Source organism: Lottia gigantea (genome assembly GCF_000327385.1).
Source record: "Lottia gigantea unplaced genomic scaffold LOTGIsca_3, whole genome shotgun sequence".
NCBI classification, from domain to species: domain Eukaryota; kingdom Metazoa; phylum Mollusca; class Gastropoda; family Lottiidae; genus Lottia; species Lottia gigantea.
The window spans coordinates 1581109-1599356 of NW_008708986.1; the positions used below are offsets into that span (position 1 = coordinate 1581109).

The 18248-nt window shown below is 31.4% G+C and overlaps 1 protein-coding gene across 1 annotated transcript; it reads right to left on the minus strand.

The window, feature by feature from the left end:
- Positions 1-10277: 10277 nt before the first annotated feature.
- On the minus strand, positions 10278-14742 carry LOTGIDRAFT_104627 (hypothetical protein; the record flags this gene model as incomplete). The annotated part of the gene is made up of 9 exons (XM_009057121.1): positions 10278-10796; positions 11031-11137; positions 11518-11625; positions 12091-12244; positions 12502-12627; positions 12904-13052; positions 13345-13500; positions 13847-13954; positions 14565-14742. 9 exons carry the CDS (start codon positions 14740-14742, stop codon positions 10278-10280), a joined length of 1605 nt encoding a protein of 534 aa, XP_009055369.1.
- Between the last annotated feature and the right edge of the window lie 3506 nt (positions 14743-18248).

Below are 18248 nucleotides of genomic sequence, written 5' to 3' on the forward strand. Positions count from 1 at the left end.
ACTGTTAGTATGTGGAAATGCATTGTGGCGGAACCACACCCCACTGGTCACCAAGTCCTTCAGAAACATGTAATGCAGTAAAACCTGTATTCAGATTTAATCGTGTATAAAGCACAAAAAGAATAAAAATTACACCCCCTCTCCCCTCAAAAATTTTAAATGCAAGTTACATGCTCCCTAACCTTAGTCAGTATTTTATTGAGATTGACATTTGTTCTTATGGAACATCACATAGTCCTGATAAACTTTTAACTCCATTATGTTTCAGTTTGAGAGTTTAAAAAATTCAATGAATTCTTCATTTATCTCATTACCAATAGTATATTTATACTGTATGTACACAAAATGATAAGAGACAAAATTACATAACTATAAATAATGAAAAATAGCATGTCTTTATGGTAGATTATATATCATTGTAAAAAACAAGTTTTATGCTTAGATTATTTTATTGAAATACATTCATAATGTTTTCAAGTTTTTTCAGTTGAATTGAAAGGAAAGAATAATAGATATTGCGGACCTAAAACTTGTTCAACTAGTTTATAGCCATTTTAAAACCATTATTTCTCCTCGCTTCAATACACAAATAATCAAAATATAGGTAAAAACTAACTTCAAAGTGTCCTTCTTTAAAATATACAAAAACTAGTAACTGATAGATTATTATATCAATTCAAATCATTCTCTATAATTGAAACATATGGTACACAAGGCCACAAACAGTCAGTATATTTCTATACTAGATACTATGCTAGGGTTGTATACAACAATTATAATCATAAAAATATAATTATGATAATAATATCTTCTTAGATTACAATATCATATTTATTATCTTGTTGAAATATATCAGTTACTAAAAAAATTGAATACTGATCAATACCTGATGTATATCACATTGTTTGTCCAATCAATTAATTTAAGATTTCAATATTAATCTCAAAATAGGCATACTTAAAGTCTTCAAAATCATTCAGATCCAACATCTGATTTAAAACAAATTGATTTCTTTAAGGTGCTAAAGATGACATATTCTTCATATCTTGCTGATATTACTGATATTGAAATGATACCATCAGTGATATCCTCATGAGAATGTCATGAAGCAGAAATCTTGCATAAGCCATTATCCTTTACGTTTGTATTCAATTATAGACAAACCATATATTATATTGTAGATATTTGAAATTGAGCTCTATAAGCTATTAGCAAATATTTAGCTGATATTTGTTAATGTGTATTTGAATGAATTAAAACCTATTGATTATGCTATTATAAAGAGGTGGTGTAATATCTAATGTAAGAATAAATACCATGGGTAATAGAATAACAGAGAAAATCAATAACAGAATAGCTATCAGTGTACAGAAAGTGCATATATTCAAATATGATCAAGTTTGAAACATTATGTATATGCTGTGTATTGAAAAGATTTGATACAGACTGATTTACATGACTTTAAATTGAATCATGGACTTGAGCCAACACACTACCCACTGACAGCAAATAAAAAATAGCTTCTTTCAGTGTAGTATACTTAAGAAGCATTATAACATCATGTACATTTAAATTTGACAATATAACATCTTCATGAAGAAATATAACACTCAACACAGCATCAATTTGACAATTTTATTTACATTAATGCAGTTATGGAACATAACATACCGGGTATTTAACCCTTTCAACCCTAAAGGCCACACACATATGCAGTATATTCCTCAGCAGCTGCTAAACCCGCTGTTACATCACACAATGTCATATGCTTTTACTTGGAGTTCATGATATTTGACGTTTTAATTTCATTACACTCAGGGTTCAACGATTTAAGTTTCAATTTGACACATTTTAAACACTCAAATTTATTTTCAATTGATATCATTTTTCACTTTCCATAAAAATTCAAATTTTTTTACAACTCAAAACACATCCAGATATTAGCTCTATATATGTTTTATATAAATACTTGTTAAAAAGATAGTGGACCACAGCCATATACGCCCTTCACGGCATTCGGATGGTAAAAACAAAACATCCATTCTAAGTTTCATTAAAATCGATTGAAAACTAAGAGATTAATAGCACATTCAAGATTTTGGGGCAAGGACAATAACTCTGCTTCTAACAGTCGAAAATAGCTCAAATTCGAACATGATCTTCGTTTTATAAGTATGTATACACATACCGAATTTCATTTGATTTCATCAAAAAATCTAGTTTTTAGAGCGTTTACAAGCAATTGATGTTGATAGAAGCACTTACTGTATAGAGGTTAAAGGGCGATAACTCCTCAAAACTGACGTAATAGGCCTAAATCTTGAAAAAGCCTTAAATTTAATCAGAAGTTTACTTAACTTTTTCAAACCTTTCGATTTAGGTCCAATAACATCCATTTTAAGTTTCATCAAAATCGGTTGAAAACTAAGAGAGTAATAGCATATTCAAGATTTTGGGGCAAGGGCAATAACTCTGCTTCTAACGGTCGAAAATAGCTCAAATTCGAACTTGATCTTCGTTTTATGAATATGTATACACATACCGAATTTCATTTGATTCCATCAAAAAATATACTTTTAAGAGCGTTTACAAGCAAACGAACCGACCCACCGATGGATGGACGGACCGGGGTGCCGACAAAGAGAGATGTGGGTGTATAAAAATCAATAACAAACATAAAATGTCATTTGATATCAATATCACAACAAGTCATCATTAAACATCAAAATCATAGCAAAATTCTCCATCCATCACAACAAGTCATCATTAAATATCAAAATGATGACAAAATTCTCCATCCATCACAACAAATCATCAATTATCATCAAAATCATTTTAAACAATTCTGAATTCCACATCAAAATTAAACTCATCCAATTCCAAATCACAACAAATCCAAAAAAAAGTTTTTATTTAATATCTGAAACTACTCATCATTTTAACAAACACAATTATTTAGTAACCAATTAATCACAAAAAAACAAACAAAACATAATAAAAAGCTAACTTACATGTTAAGTAAGTACCACAATATAGATTGTTAGTTACCTGTTGGCCAGGTCATTGATTGGTACATACAGTCAGAGATGTGTCATAATGAAACTAGAGTATTGAACCATTATAAATAATATATTCTACCTACTCATACAAAATAACTTACAACAATTCTATTCTGACAAATTCCAATATTCTACAGATAAATACACCTGATAGCTTTTACGAATGATTTTAAATGATAAGACCACATACAAGGTTTGATTTAAGTAGAATCACATTGATAGGTTACATGACTCAAGGGGAACAGTTGGCATTTTAGGAGATTGATTTGGGGCTTCTATAGTCTTGAGAAGTACTAAAACGCACAAAAATCACATAATCCCTTCAAATATACCTCAAACTAGAAATTTCACTTTCTATTCCTATATATGTCTTAAAAAACTTTCGAGTCAGATTTTTAACTTTCAAACGTGAATAATTATGGATATACATGGATTTGAAGGCTCAAAGTTTAACGATGAGCTGTGAACACTATTACTGATTATGTAAACCAAATAAATTCCTGTTTCTGGAACTAAGGTATGATTGGTCGAACACATAGTGAAGGTGCTCCTTTAATGTAGCTTTATGTCAGTATCAGGCTTCTTATGAGGGGCCTCATTCTAAAAAAAACTTGGTTTTGGGTTCCAGTCATTTCATTGGTCACTCACTTAAAATGGATTGAAATTTCATAATTATTTTATTTCTTAAAATCAGGATTTTATCATAGTTAAACTTTTTAAAATAAGGCCCTACGTCATTCATTTGCAAATGAATTGAAATAATAGTTCGAGATTTATTTCAGATTTTGATAAAAAAAATTGGTGATTCTTTTTTGCCATTTTTTTTTATCTTATTGCTTATAGGTCAAGAACTAAAATGATTACATATTACACAAAGGGAGGTAATGAGTCTCACATGAAAGACCTGAATCAACCAAAATTGAGCCCATTAATGGTATAAACATCTTCTATCACATGTCAAACATAAGTCAAGTCAAGTTACTTCCTAGTCTATCAAAAAAAAATTAGCATCCTAGTATGATAAGAATATCTAACATTATAAAAGAATGTTAAATAATCTATGAAAGCATCCTTTACCAACACTTCAACTTTATGTAGGCTGATTTGAGATACTTAAAATGTTTGCATACTGATTACAATCTCCTTTTTGAGCAAATACAGTCAGTGTTGTACCACATAAATACATAGGCATATAAATATGTATATTGAACAAGAGCTTTTAAGTAAAGTTTGAGAATGCCAAGAGGATACTAAGCGTGGGAGTAATTCAAGGTTACATGTAGCAGCTTACATGACACACTTTCAAAGGATAGGTCTTGTAGGAGATTGTAAAAATGTTTTAGCATATCAATGTATAAGAAGATATTGCTTCTATTTCCACAATTCTGATTTTTTTTGTCACATGAAGTATATCCAATACACTAACTAAATGGCTGGGAGACTGCTTTTTTCAAATTCATTTTTTTTTCTATTCATGCTAATCGTTAAATTTCAGAACAAAGAATTTTGCTCAACTGCAATTAATATCATTTTGAAGTAAGGTATAATGGACAACCTTGAAAAAGTCATTCAAGTCACAATGAAATAGGCTACTTTGTCAAAAGATATCCTAATTATAGTATAGGCCTATAATAAAACAGTAACTTGGAGTTATAATGTATATAAAACAAGAAGATAAATAAAACAATACAGACTATAGGTATTATCACAAGAATAGATGAAGGAAAACAGGAAAAAAAAATCATAATAAAGGACTGACATGTCAGTTGAATAATAGAACTTGAATAAACTAAAAATTCAAAAAGGCCAACGGGATAACCATAAATAAATGTGAATAAATGGACAAATAATGTAAATGAATATATACAAAAGACTATCAAAAGAAAAAACAGATTTCAAATATGACAGACAAAATGAATGAATGAATGAATAACAAAAGGGTCATAAGTATAGCAATAACAATTTTTATAAAAGAAGAGAATGAATGAATAATTGAAAGGCAATAAGCTGAAAATGTCTATGAGAATTAAAGATTGTTCAAAGAAATTGTTGAATGGTAGAATGAATGAATGAATGCTCAATGAATGAATAAAAATAACAATATACCTATACAAACTATATTTGGTAGATTTGTTTATCATTGAAGTGTGAAATAACAGGTGAATAAATCATAAAATAAATTCTCAAATTTGTTAAGATCATATCTCCAATAAATAAATATCTCTTACTATACTTTTCCAATAAAATAGATGAAAAATATTTTTACAAAATCATGGCAAATAGAGCATGACAATACCATCAATCTTTTTAGATGCATATAAGTTTTAAAAATTAAAAAAGGTCTCTATAAAAAAAGTTTTAATAAAAAAGTTTGGAAACTTTATCAAGTGTGAAAGCAAACTTTCAAACATAATTTCCAAAATTGTTAATAACAAGTATATTTTTACCTACAAATTACATGAGCTCATAAGAAGGTTCAATAACCTATTATTGAGCTCCTTAGCAGTCTCAAGTTTCAAATATGCAAATGTATGTTACATAGATTTTTGACCTAAAGAAATGATTGGAATAGGAAGATTCATTTTCTACATGTAATACAGTGTGCAATGAGAAAAATGTAGCATTAATAATAGCAATAGAATTCATGATAAACATTCAAATTTTCAAATCAGAAAACCGCTGTTGAATGACAAATGAACAAGAAGATAAAACGAAATGAACAAACGGTATTTTGAAGACTTAATTCAAGGGAGCGAAAGTATAAGAGTAAACTGTGAAACAAGTTGAAAAGATGTGTTTGGCTGTAAATGTAAATACTATGTAAACTAGACTAACCTTTGACTGCCAAGTAAATTTAAAGATGAAAGTTGGTGTAAGACAGGGTTCAGCTATTTATCTATAGTTTTTTTTATCATGGTTATGAATAAACTCACTAATAACTTTCTTCAGTTGAGTTCATGGCTATGAATTTTTTCTGAAATATTGAAATTAAAGTTTGACTTATTAATATTTTAGTAATGCATAAATTTTGTATTATCTTTTTGACTGAAATCTGTTGAATTACCTACTTGATCAACAAAAATTAATATTTATTTAAAGGTATATGATTTCAAACTTTAGCAATGAACAAGTATTACAATTATTAACACAGAAACCACCAATCTTTCAAAATTTGTAGGTTTGTTTAATTTCATCTTAAACCATTCAATTGGATACAAAAGCTTCTTACCATTCATATAAAGTACATCCTCTCCAATTTACACAACACTAAGTTTCACAGATTACAAGATGCACAAAAACCACGGTACGATGTCACTTCACGTTATTTTATCCTACAACTGTGCATAAATGACGAAAGAACAAACAAAACACTGTTTACTACTCCAAAGCTCACATATTAATGTCTGTCTAAAAGGGGCATGCCTGAATGATCACCAAGACGTATGTCAACAAATTGAAAAGGTGTAAAGTTGGGTTTTAGAATAATAATGATCCAGTTGTAAAAAGATTGAACTAAGGGCAATAATGTGGGTACTTGACATAGTTATATGTTTATCTTGTTGGAGTATAGTGACATTTCAAATGTTCATCGAAAAAGTGAACTTTCACTTCATTAAAAGTAACATATATCAATGTCACTTTAATGGTGAAAAGTAATTTAAATAAAGTCTAATTAATACTTGGTAAACTGCTGACTCTGTAATATTAATATATAAATTGATTAAAAACAAGAGAATGTTGAGTTTAATTCTATATTTTTACAGTTAAAGAACCTTTTTTAGTTCATTTGATCCTTACAATTTTTGTTCATTTTCATTTTCTTGATCAACTTCCATTAATTATTTCTAATGTTCCAGGGATTCAAACTTGAATTTCAGTATAAACACAACAGTAATTCCGGACAGTTTCAATTTGAAATATAGAGTCTTAAATATTGCACATCCTAATTGCACATATGCCATAGTATATTTGTGCCTTTTCATATTCATCCAATATCTTGCCCATATTCTTAGACATGATCAAAATAAAATCTAAATTATATGGTCTACTTACATGTTTACAAAGCAAATTTACAGAAGGGCATGTGAATTGAGGTGGGATGATAATATATATTGATATTAACATGTGGGAGTTTAAACTTGTTTAAAACAGGTTGCAAAACAGCCTTGATAACAAATGTAAATAGATAGCCAGACAGACATAGGCAGGTCTATCAACAGCATACTTTCATATGGAGTACATTCGTATGTAACAATAACTCAAACAAGCAAAAATATAGTTATATATTATATAATAAAAACCAACAAAATCAATTACATTGATAATTCACAATAAAAAAAAAAAGCTTTTTTGACTATGACACTATGGACTCTTGACTATTAAAGAATCAAGCTATTGATTCTGTTTCTACCTCAGAACTATTGCTGTCCTCTAAAATTAATTAAGATTTGAAGATCTATAGGCAAACAATCAGTGGCAGAGCCAGGTTTATGTCTGAGGGGGGGCGAAATACCTGAGGTTGCCTGAATTTCTAACCATGTTATGATATTTTTGCCCGAAAAACATGCCTTTGGGGCTGCGAGGGGGGCAGGGGACCCTTTTCTGCCACCCCTTTGGATCTGCCACTGCAAACAATCATTCCACATCAAGAGTTAAATATTAACACAAAATTTGTTGTTAAAAAAACTTATGACTAGACGACAACAACAAACAATCATAATCATATATCCTTTCTATCGGTCATTTCTTTAAATAACTAAAAAAAACAGTCTGATTATTGAAGAAACAGAAAAAAATTTGAAAATGCTTTAAAGATATAATTTGAAAGTGAACCTTAAATTTTCTGACTGACCTTTTACTATGTGGATAATTCAACCTTTATCAAAATGTCCAGAATATGGTCTACAGACTAAAGAGCTACACGTCAAATATCCATTAACAGTCCAAGAAAGTTTAAGATTATTTTTTCAGAATTCTTAACCAACATGAACATTAACATACATCTTTCAAACAATACAACAAACAATACAACAAACAATACAACAAACAATACAACAAACAATATAACAAACAATACAACAAACAATATAACATTTATTAAAATAAATACACAGAGATCATAATCAAACCAAAAAAACAAATTATATATACATATAGCACTACATCATAAATAGATGTGGAATTCCATTCAGATTCTTGAACAGTTATACAGTTACAGGGTTCATACAGCACTTTGCTTCAAAAATTCTAAGACTTTTCAAGGACTCTGGGCTTTGAAATCCAGGGACTTTTCAATGATATTAGTCTGACAGAATACACATGTACCTAACTTCTGAACTGTGAAATCAATAAAGATAGTTAATATTTTTCAATGGGGTTAATGATAAAAATGTACACAATTTGACTCAATTCAAGGACTTTTCAAGAGAAAATGGGTTTTTTTTTAAATCAAGGTTTTTCAAGGCAACAGACGGAATTCAAGGGTTTTTCAAGGCTGTGCGAACCCTGAGTTATACAGACCTCAAATTCTACCAAAAGAGACATCATAAAAATACTTCATATCAAAGAGCAGTAGCTATAAAATGCTCACAGTCACAAATTGTTTTGTTGCTAATTTTATGGTTTATATGAACAGATTCTCATAACTGGTTAATTAAAAGAAAGCAAATACAAGGAAACAGTTCAATTAAATGATTTATGTATTAGGAGGTGAGAGCAAACATTGGGCTGACACTGGCACGGGCACAGGCATCAGAATTTTTCTTAACTTGAGGAGAATTCAAACCCACGGCACCTAATCACCTAGCAGACGACACCTCAACTTACTACTGACTGAGCTATTGCACTTCCACAAAAAGAGTGTTCCAATCCAGCTGTAAAAGGAAGCATTGACATTTACACAGTTTGAAAGTTCAAGAAGGTATAGGGGTGTCACATACAAAATGTTTCCTTTTATTCTAGCATAGTTTTTGCAAATATTATTTCTTAAGCACAATCAATCAGTTGAAATATTGTAAAAACTTAAATATCACTTCTAAAAGAATTTAAAATATTCAAAATGTATAAATATATATAGCTTATATTTGTTCCTTTGGTCTATAGAGGTTATTAATTTGATATGTGGAGATTCATATTGCTACTTGATAATTTCATATGCAGATATTCTTAGTAATCTCATTCTAATGCGCATCTCGATTCTTTGTTTCATGCCCATGTCTTTGGTCAATTGGACCTGCCAACCATGATCTGGGGAAATGATTACAAACATCATTATGATCTAGATCATTATAATATTTTTCTGTTCTATTAAAAGTTTCATTTCCATAGGTGAGATTGTTCATCATTTAACACTGACCTGCATTGTCACTACTTTTAAAAGCTGTCTGAATAATGTGATAAAGATAGTGGACCAGTGGATCATATTCAGACAGCTTTTAAAAGTAGTGACAATGCAGGACGGACAGACGGACGGACGGACTGACCTTTGTTTCATGAATATGTATGAACATACCGAATTTCATTTGATTCCTTCAAACACTCTAGTTTTTAGATTTTTTGATGATTAATTGATGATGATAGAAGCACTTACTGTACAGAGGTTAAAGGGCGGTAACTCCTCAAAACTGACGTAAGAGGCCTAAATCTTGAAAAATCCTTAAATTTAATCAGAAGTAAACTAAACTTTCTCAAACCTTTCGATTTAGGTCCAATAACATCCATTTTAAGTTACATCAAAATCGGTTGAACTAAGAGAGTAATAGCATATTCAAGATTTTGGGGCAAGAGCAATAACTCTGCTTCTAACGGTCGAAAATAGCTCAAATTCGAACTTGATCTTCGTTTTATGAATATGTACACACATACCGAATTTCATTTGATTCCATCAAAAAATCTAGTTTTTAAAGCAATATACGTCCACATAGACAGATGTGGGCATATAAAAAAGAGAATATTCTTCAGAACATAAATGAAGAGTGAATTCACTAGAAGTGAAAAATCAATTTTCCTGCAAGGAGTGAACATAAGACTTAATAACTTACTTATAACACATGTTCATATATAAAAAATACTTTGCAAGCATGTATGGATCAATTTGTAAAAGTATACAAAATTTTGGCTTCAACTGTGAGTTTTTTCATTGAAAATACATTACTGGATTCCTTTTCACTTTCCTTCATTATCACATGCAGTAAAAAAACTAAAAATTTATAAATTTCCTTATAATATTGTAAGTTCCTCTTTATCAACTGATTTTCTTCTTGGTCGAGCTAAATGATTCGATTGCATTGATTGATCCACAATATCATAATCAAAAGATCCAAAAATATCACAAGATTGAGCAGACACAATTCGATTGAAAAATAAGTTTGTTAATTCAGATACAATAACAATTGTTATCATGGAACACACCATTGCAAAAGTCCGGAATGGGAAAAGTTGTCCTGCTTGAGTTTCATAATAAGGATAATATATAAAAGCTGAAAGATTAAACTCAGGTTCTCCTGCACCTAAACGTAGCACTAAGCCCACAATATATCCACAAATTGAGCCATAGTTGTTAGTCCTTCTAAGAAATATAGCACAAGTCAATTGAGGAAGAACAATAACAAACACAATATCTGCTGCTAATATAAATAGTCCATATAATATAGGTACTGATAATGATATTGCTGTGGCCATACATCCTAATATAAAGATGGCTATTCGTTGGACAATTTGTAACTCTAACAGACTGGCCTATAATAAATCATATTTCATTATAATAAATACATTTATATAATGTTGCTGTATTAAAGGGTGTTGGGTAGGTTGGCATAAAATTATATGAATTAAATCTAATCATCAGAAGATTCCTAACAACTACAGTCAACAGACAATAGAGAAAAAGATTATCTAGAGATGTATTTAAATAGATTGTTAGCTATATGTATTGGGGGAGTGGAAATCAACGATGCAGCAGAAACCACTTACCTTTTTTCTGAATATATTATTATAAATATTATGCGTAAACATTGATGATGAACCTAATATAGAACTATCCATTGATGACATCACAGCTGCGGAGATAGCTCCTAATCCTGAAAACAAACAATAAGCAATATAAATAAATGAAAAAGTTTCTTCTATCATTTTATAAGTTATAACACTGTTTTTCTAAATGCCAATTTTATCAAGTGCTAGTTCAGATCAATCAGATCATTGTATTTTCCGAATTTATTTACATTTGATGTGTACTCAACAAAGCAAGGAACAACACTCATTGTGTGGAAAGGGACATTATGTCAAGTTATCAGGAAAAACTTGACTAGTCTTTATTGTAGGACACACACAATTAATATGACCTGCATCACTGTCAAAAAGAATTTGGGAAAATCTATAGCTTTAACACCAAAACAAGCAAATGTTCAAAACGTTTCCCATTGCAAATCTTATGGAAATAAAACAAATCTATATTTACCTAATAGTGATATAATATAAGGAGTAAATTCTTGTAAAACATATGGAAGAACATCACTGGCCTGGCCTAATTTTACAGGGTTTTTACCTAATGTTGTACTGTTCCAATCTAAAAATAAATGTGATATGATGGACTTGTTATTTTCTCGTAAGGTAAGGCCTTGACTTTCTTTCACATTCCTTCACATAGAGAGATGTATTAAATGAAGTGATGCCAAGGTATCTGACAGGACAAACTTGCAGAAATGATTCTATAAGCCTGTAGACAGAACCAAGGGTACCAACTACCTAGAATTTGGGATACCCTGTTGTTGTAATTAACCCTTTGAACTCTCCTAATGTTACTTTCATCTTCTACCCAGTAGTGGCTTCTAAATCTTACCCATCTTAATCCGTGTAATACCTTTGATCATCCCTAATTAACTGCTCAATTACATGTCTTCTCTTTTGCCTTTGTTGTTGTTTCTATTGTTATTGTTACCTACTATACTTGTTACTTATTGTTTGTTAATATCTTTTAATTCAAGTATCTGGTTTCTTGTCAGAAAATAGCGATTAAAACATATTACTCTACCTGCTGAGGTAGCAACTGTACCAATTAAAACAGAAGGTATGACTAGAACCAAGGCACCAAATGCTCCTGCTACTGACAATATCTGGGCCTGTCTTCCACTCTTTACTGATAATACTCTTTGAAAATATGCCTGCCATGGAATGGTTCCAAAAGACTGAAACAAAATGATATCGTTACTACATTGGAAGACATATAACAAAAAAAACATTTTTAGATCTGTCATTTGATTTCAATCTGAACTGTGATTTAAGTAGCGAAAATTTAGTGTTAATAAACTGTAAAGCTTTTATGGTTATTTCCCTTCAAGTTATACAATTTTGGAAATAAATACTACGTAGAGTTTATGTATGTTATTTTGTCTTTGATGAATTCAAAACAAATTCAAATTCATTATAAATCAAAATTCCATACCATAGCAATGAGTAAATCAATCCAAACTCCTGTATATTTAACTTCAATATTTCCCAGCCAATCACATGTTGTGTTACTGATGTTACCTGTATTCTCATTGGTGAAAATATATGGTAGACTGACACCCTAAAATAACAGTATTTATATTGATTAATATCATTATCCAGTCTAGGTCTGCATGATCAGTCATGACCAATATGAACAGAGGTTTGGCTCTGAGTTTAGTGTTAAGTTACATAAAATGAGTCAAATGAATTTGATGCTTTTGATAGGTTTTAAAATGACTTTGTTTGGCAAGACCTTGAGTCCACTGTAAATTGTCAAGGTATCATACATACTTAGATCACATTCTGAAGACTTGACTTGTGCATTTATTTTAGTCAAAGTAGATGATGTACTTACCAAGCCAATAATAATGAGTATTAACTGAACTATGTCTGTATAAGCTACTGCAATCATTTGCCCAATCATAGTATAGATAACAGTGATAGCTGATGATACACAGACTGCGATCGGTCGATTTATACCAGTCATTACAGCCAGACTAGATCCTGAAATAGTAAAATTAGACAGTCAGAAACTGAATAATCAACAATCTTTTAATATTATAGTGTATGTAAAAAAAAACATTGTTCAATAGTAGACAGTAAACTAATGACAAGGTACTCCATTTGTTATCATAATTTGCTAGAAATATTGTTGCAATGGGACCTAATCTTGCTTGGAGGATGAATAATTAATAGCCTTTCAATGTCAATAACATTACTTTTCCAGGTTCCCCAGAAACATGTAAGGTTCATATTGGACAGACTATTGTATTTAAGTATCTTTAATTTATCTTACCTAAAGCTGATAAAATAGAAGCTGTCCAGAAGACATCTCCACATAAACTAGCTATATATATCAATATTACTACCACTGATCCATAACGTAGTTGAAACGGATCTAACATTGTTAAATATTTCTCATCTCTCATTCTTCTAGCATAGATTATACCACCTACAAAAACAAACACTTACATTTACACCCATAAGAATGCTTCCAAATAAATACATATATGTATTATGTCCATTCTTTGGACAATTATCATATTTCCTCTTCAGTCTACAACTAGTTAATCTATCCTAATAATAGGTCAATGATTTGAGTACTTAGTGTTCAGCAACATGATAATGAACAATATACAATGTATTTCCATAATAATTTTGTAACAAGCTTTGACTGCATAGATTAGAATATCAAACCAAGAAAACCACAAACACCAACTAATCAAGAATTCATATACATGTAGTTATAAATCAAAATGTTTTGATGTAAATGATATTGTGATGTGTGTTTACTGTACCTAAAATCAAACCAATAAATATACCAAGTGGAGCTAAAGTCCATAACAATCCACTAGTGGCTACTGATTCAGCTACACCATTAATATATCCACCTCCTACTGTAGTAGCTAAAATATATAAAAACTTTGCTTCCTTATCTTCTCTGTAATATTGTGATAGTGGAGATGCCCAGATGGAATCAAGTTTAATGTACATCAGTCTCAATACCTCTCCAGATTTCCATACTGTTTGACATCTTTATCCTCTTCAATTTATGGTAAACACACAAATAAGTTTCATATTTAGGAGGCTAATGTTAAACAGTTATTTAACTTATTTCAGCCCAGTCACTAATCAAAAGTTTAAAGTTTTGGTTAAAGTTTTATGCAAGATTAGACGGAGGAAACACGTCAAAAAGTTGCATAAAACTTTAACCAGTGATTGTTGTTCCATAAAGCTGTGTCTATCATACTCACAATTGCTAAATGCCATTCAAAGACTTTATCATGTCTCATATTTGAAATAGGAAATTCTAGCAGGTATTCAGGATCAAGGGGTGAAAATGGGGAATCAAATTGTCACCGAGGTCATTCTTCAACCATCTGGTCCAAAGACTTATTGAGCTCTGCATCAGGTGCCAATCTTCTATTTGCTTTGTCCATTCTGCATCCAATTCAGAGTCCATATACTGGTATTTTTATTTTTAAAAGTAAAGTCAATTATAATCTTTAATCTTACCCATCATTGTGAAAATACCAACACACATATTGAGGTCTCTACCAGCCACCATATTGGCTTCCATTGTTCCCTTTTCATACCCATGGATTTTCACTTTCCGCCCAGCAAGAATTCCAACCCCCATAATTAATATATAAAATACACCTAGAACTATCAGTGCTACTATATTTAGTGCCATTTTTCACTGTAAATACATAAATCAAAACTGATTATCAAAAACTAGCTCTTTACTGCTCTGTGTGTTGTCATTTACTTCTGACTTATCATCCCCAGTTAACATCAACATACTGTGAATAACCTTGACCAATTAGACATGTTATTATTCTATAACCCACTTTTAAAATCTACTTTGCAGAAATATGGCTGCATTATTAGATAACAATATGTAATAAGTGTTTAAATAGAAGTGCTGAATATCAAAAAAATTTTTTTTTTTTTGCAGTGGTCTTACTTTTTCAATTTTTTTGAGACTCATTTGATAAAAGATATTTTCATTTCAATAAATCTGTCTTTTAAAGGTTACCATCAAGTTGATTTAAAGGACTCTTTCAAGGGCAACCCCTATTCATGGGGTCTTTTAACGGCAACCCCTAATTTTAAGGTCTTTCGAGGCCAACTTGTTTCAAGGATCTATGTAATGACCCCAGAATGACACTATAGTACTAACACATTCTAGAGATAATATGTGATACAAACAAAGTAAAGATAAATAAATCTACTGTCCTCACTAAGTGTTGATGAACTATTATCTATCTGTCCAAGACAGTAAACAAATGTAACAATTGAATTTGCATTCTTTATTTTTTTTTTTTACTTTTTTAAATTCTTAAACGCTAATATTTTTATATTCTCAATGGCAAGAGCCTATCTATTATTAATTTGGTTTTGTATCTTTGGAGCATTGATTGATCTAGATTCCCTAAAAATTGGACATGGAAAATTTTTGTGTATTTGACAGGCAGCACTAAACATTCATCTCCTGTAAAAAAGCTCATCTGATATCTTGATTTAAAGGGATTGTAAAGAGGTTTAATCTAAATTCTTTATGTGTATCAGGCCTCAGGGTCTCTTATATCATCAATTTGGACCATTCCATTTTTCAGCCAGACATGTTCACTAAAAGTAAGCATTTTATGACTTCTTGACTTCACTACCACACTTCCACAAAAGCAGATACAGTTGTAGGACCTTTGCGATAGTGATGACATAATAGAAGAGTATGATCCAATGGAATGTTGAATGAATAGGCTATATTATCACCATTCACCTATCAGGTAACTTTGAGCAGAATTAGAAAGAAGAAACACAGAATTTGAATTTGATAGAAACAATAAAGACAAGGACTTATCAAAGCAATTTATGACATTGAATCAATCTATAAAATCATAGATTAAATAATCACATGCAGATAGAGATGTGTAAATTCAACACAGCAGCTGGCTGGTGTGAATGTAAATGGCAAGTTGAATTTACCACAAAATACCTTCAAATAGCACCAGAGGCTCTATACGGTGTCGAAAGAAAATCACGGAGTATACATATATTGAGAGATCACTGCTCACAATCGTTATTATGATTATTTATTCTTAAATATTTCCTCTTATTACACGTGCTTCCGGTGAAATGTAAACAATCTTTTAACTACCGACAAATCACAATACTACCGAATACATTTCAGTGGCCTATTATGTAGGAGGGACAACGAAAAACAATACTTATGTACTTTCGCATACATTATTGTGAAAGCAAAAGTAATTGATGGATTTTATTTTTATTTTTTTTATTTTATAGAGTTTCGTATAAAAGATGCATCTGCAGATAAGACGCACCGAATAGAGAAAAGATCAGCTTTTCATTTTCTGGTCTAAACAAATTTAAAACGTCTTTTTGCTTATTACAGTCATTCAATATTTATTTCAGCCTGCACTAATACATAAGTTGCCAATTTGGCATGATCTTTTATTTCGAATTTCCTTTCCTAATATATTCACAGGGATTGAACTATGTCTTTCCTTTTTGTTGTATGAAGATGTAAGCCTGAATTATTAATGTTTATCTAGGACTTATTACCACATGTCTGGATTCAAGATTGATATTTTGGCATTCATTTTCACCTTGAATGATTCAGAATGGCTCTAAGGCTTATTTTGATTTAATAAATGTCATATTTCTCATTGTCATTTTTTTTCAGGGCCGAGGATATTCGCCACCCGGGTGGCAAACAATTATTCGCCACCCTCATTTTTTATTTGCCACCCCTTTTTAAAACTTTAATTTCTCTGAAGACTGACATTATTAGCTGTGAAGGCTATAGCGTTACATGCATTATAATATTTTTTTATGTTCATTAGAATCACTTATTTGCAATTCCTTTCAGAAAAATGTACGAAAGTAACACCTACTAATAATTGATAATCGCTGTCCCATTGGATGGCTATTTATAGTCAACCGGTGTTAAGTCAATTTGGCAACCACTTTTTTTTGAATCACTTCTATGAAATTTAGTCTCGATATTCATGTCACCTACAAACCTCACGTGGCTCTTCAGTTTTTTTTAGGCCCGGAAGCGTTTTTTCTTGACATTTTCCGGCGGATTTAAGGATTTTTTATATAGTGTGTTGGAGATCCCACCCTTTGAAGATTTTTAGAATCGGATTCCCAAAAACGCGAATTCCTGACATTCCCTATTAGTTTAAGAAAGCTGGAACAAAAGCTGAGGGTGGTAAAAAAGACCTTAGGGTGGTTAACAAGAATTTTCGGTGGTACACAAGAATTGTGAGTGGTAAACAAGTATTGGGGGTGGTAAACAAGATGGGAGGGTGGTGAACAAGAGCTGGAAGTGGTAAACAAAAACTGTGGGTGGTGAACAGGAACGGAGTGGTAAACTAGACCTACAAGTGGTAAACAAAGACCGAGGGTGGTAAACAAAGACCGAGGGTGGTAAACAAGAGCTGAGGGCAGTAAACAAGATTTTTGGGTAGTAAATGGGAGCTGGGTTAATGAATAACAACTAGGGTGGTAAACAGAGCCGAGGGTGGTTAACAAGGGCCGAGAGTGGTTAACAACAACAAGAGCTTTGGCTGGTGAACAAGAGCTTAAGGTGGTTAACAAAAGTTGAGGTTGGCAAACAAGAATTGTGAGTGGTAAACTAGACCTACGGGTGGTAAACAACAGCTAGGGTGGTAAAAATAACCCAGGGTGGTGAACAATAGCTGAGGGTGGTAAACAAGAGCTGAGGATGGTGAACAACAACTAAGTAGGTGAACAAGAGCTTAGGGTGGCAAACAAGAATTGTGGGTGTTACACAAGTATTGTGGATGGCAAACAAGACCTGGGGGTGGTGAACAACAGCTATGTTAATGAAACAAGAGCTGAGTGTGGTAAACAAGAATTGTGGGTGGTACACAAGTATTAAGGGTGGTAAACAAGTATTGAGGGTGGTAAACAATAGCTAGGTTAATGAAACAAGAGCTGAGAGTGGTAAACAAGTATTGAGTGTGGTAAACAACGGCTAGATTAATGAAAAACAACTAGGGTGGTAACAAAGAGTTGGGGTGGTAAACAAGAACCGAGGGTGGTAAACAAGAACTGTGGGTGGTATACAAGAACTGATGGTGTTGAACGACAGTTAGGGTGGTAAACAAGAGCTGAGGGTGTTAAACAAGAACTTAGGGTGGTAAACAT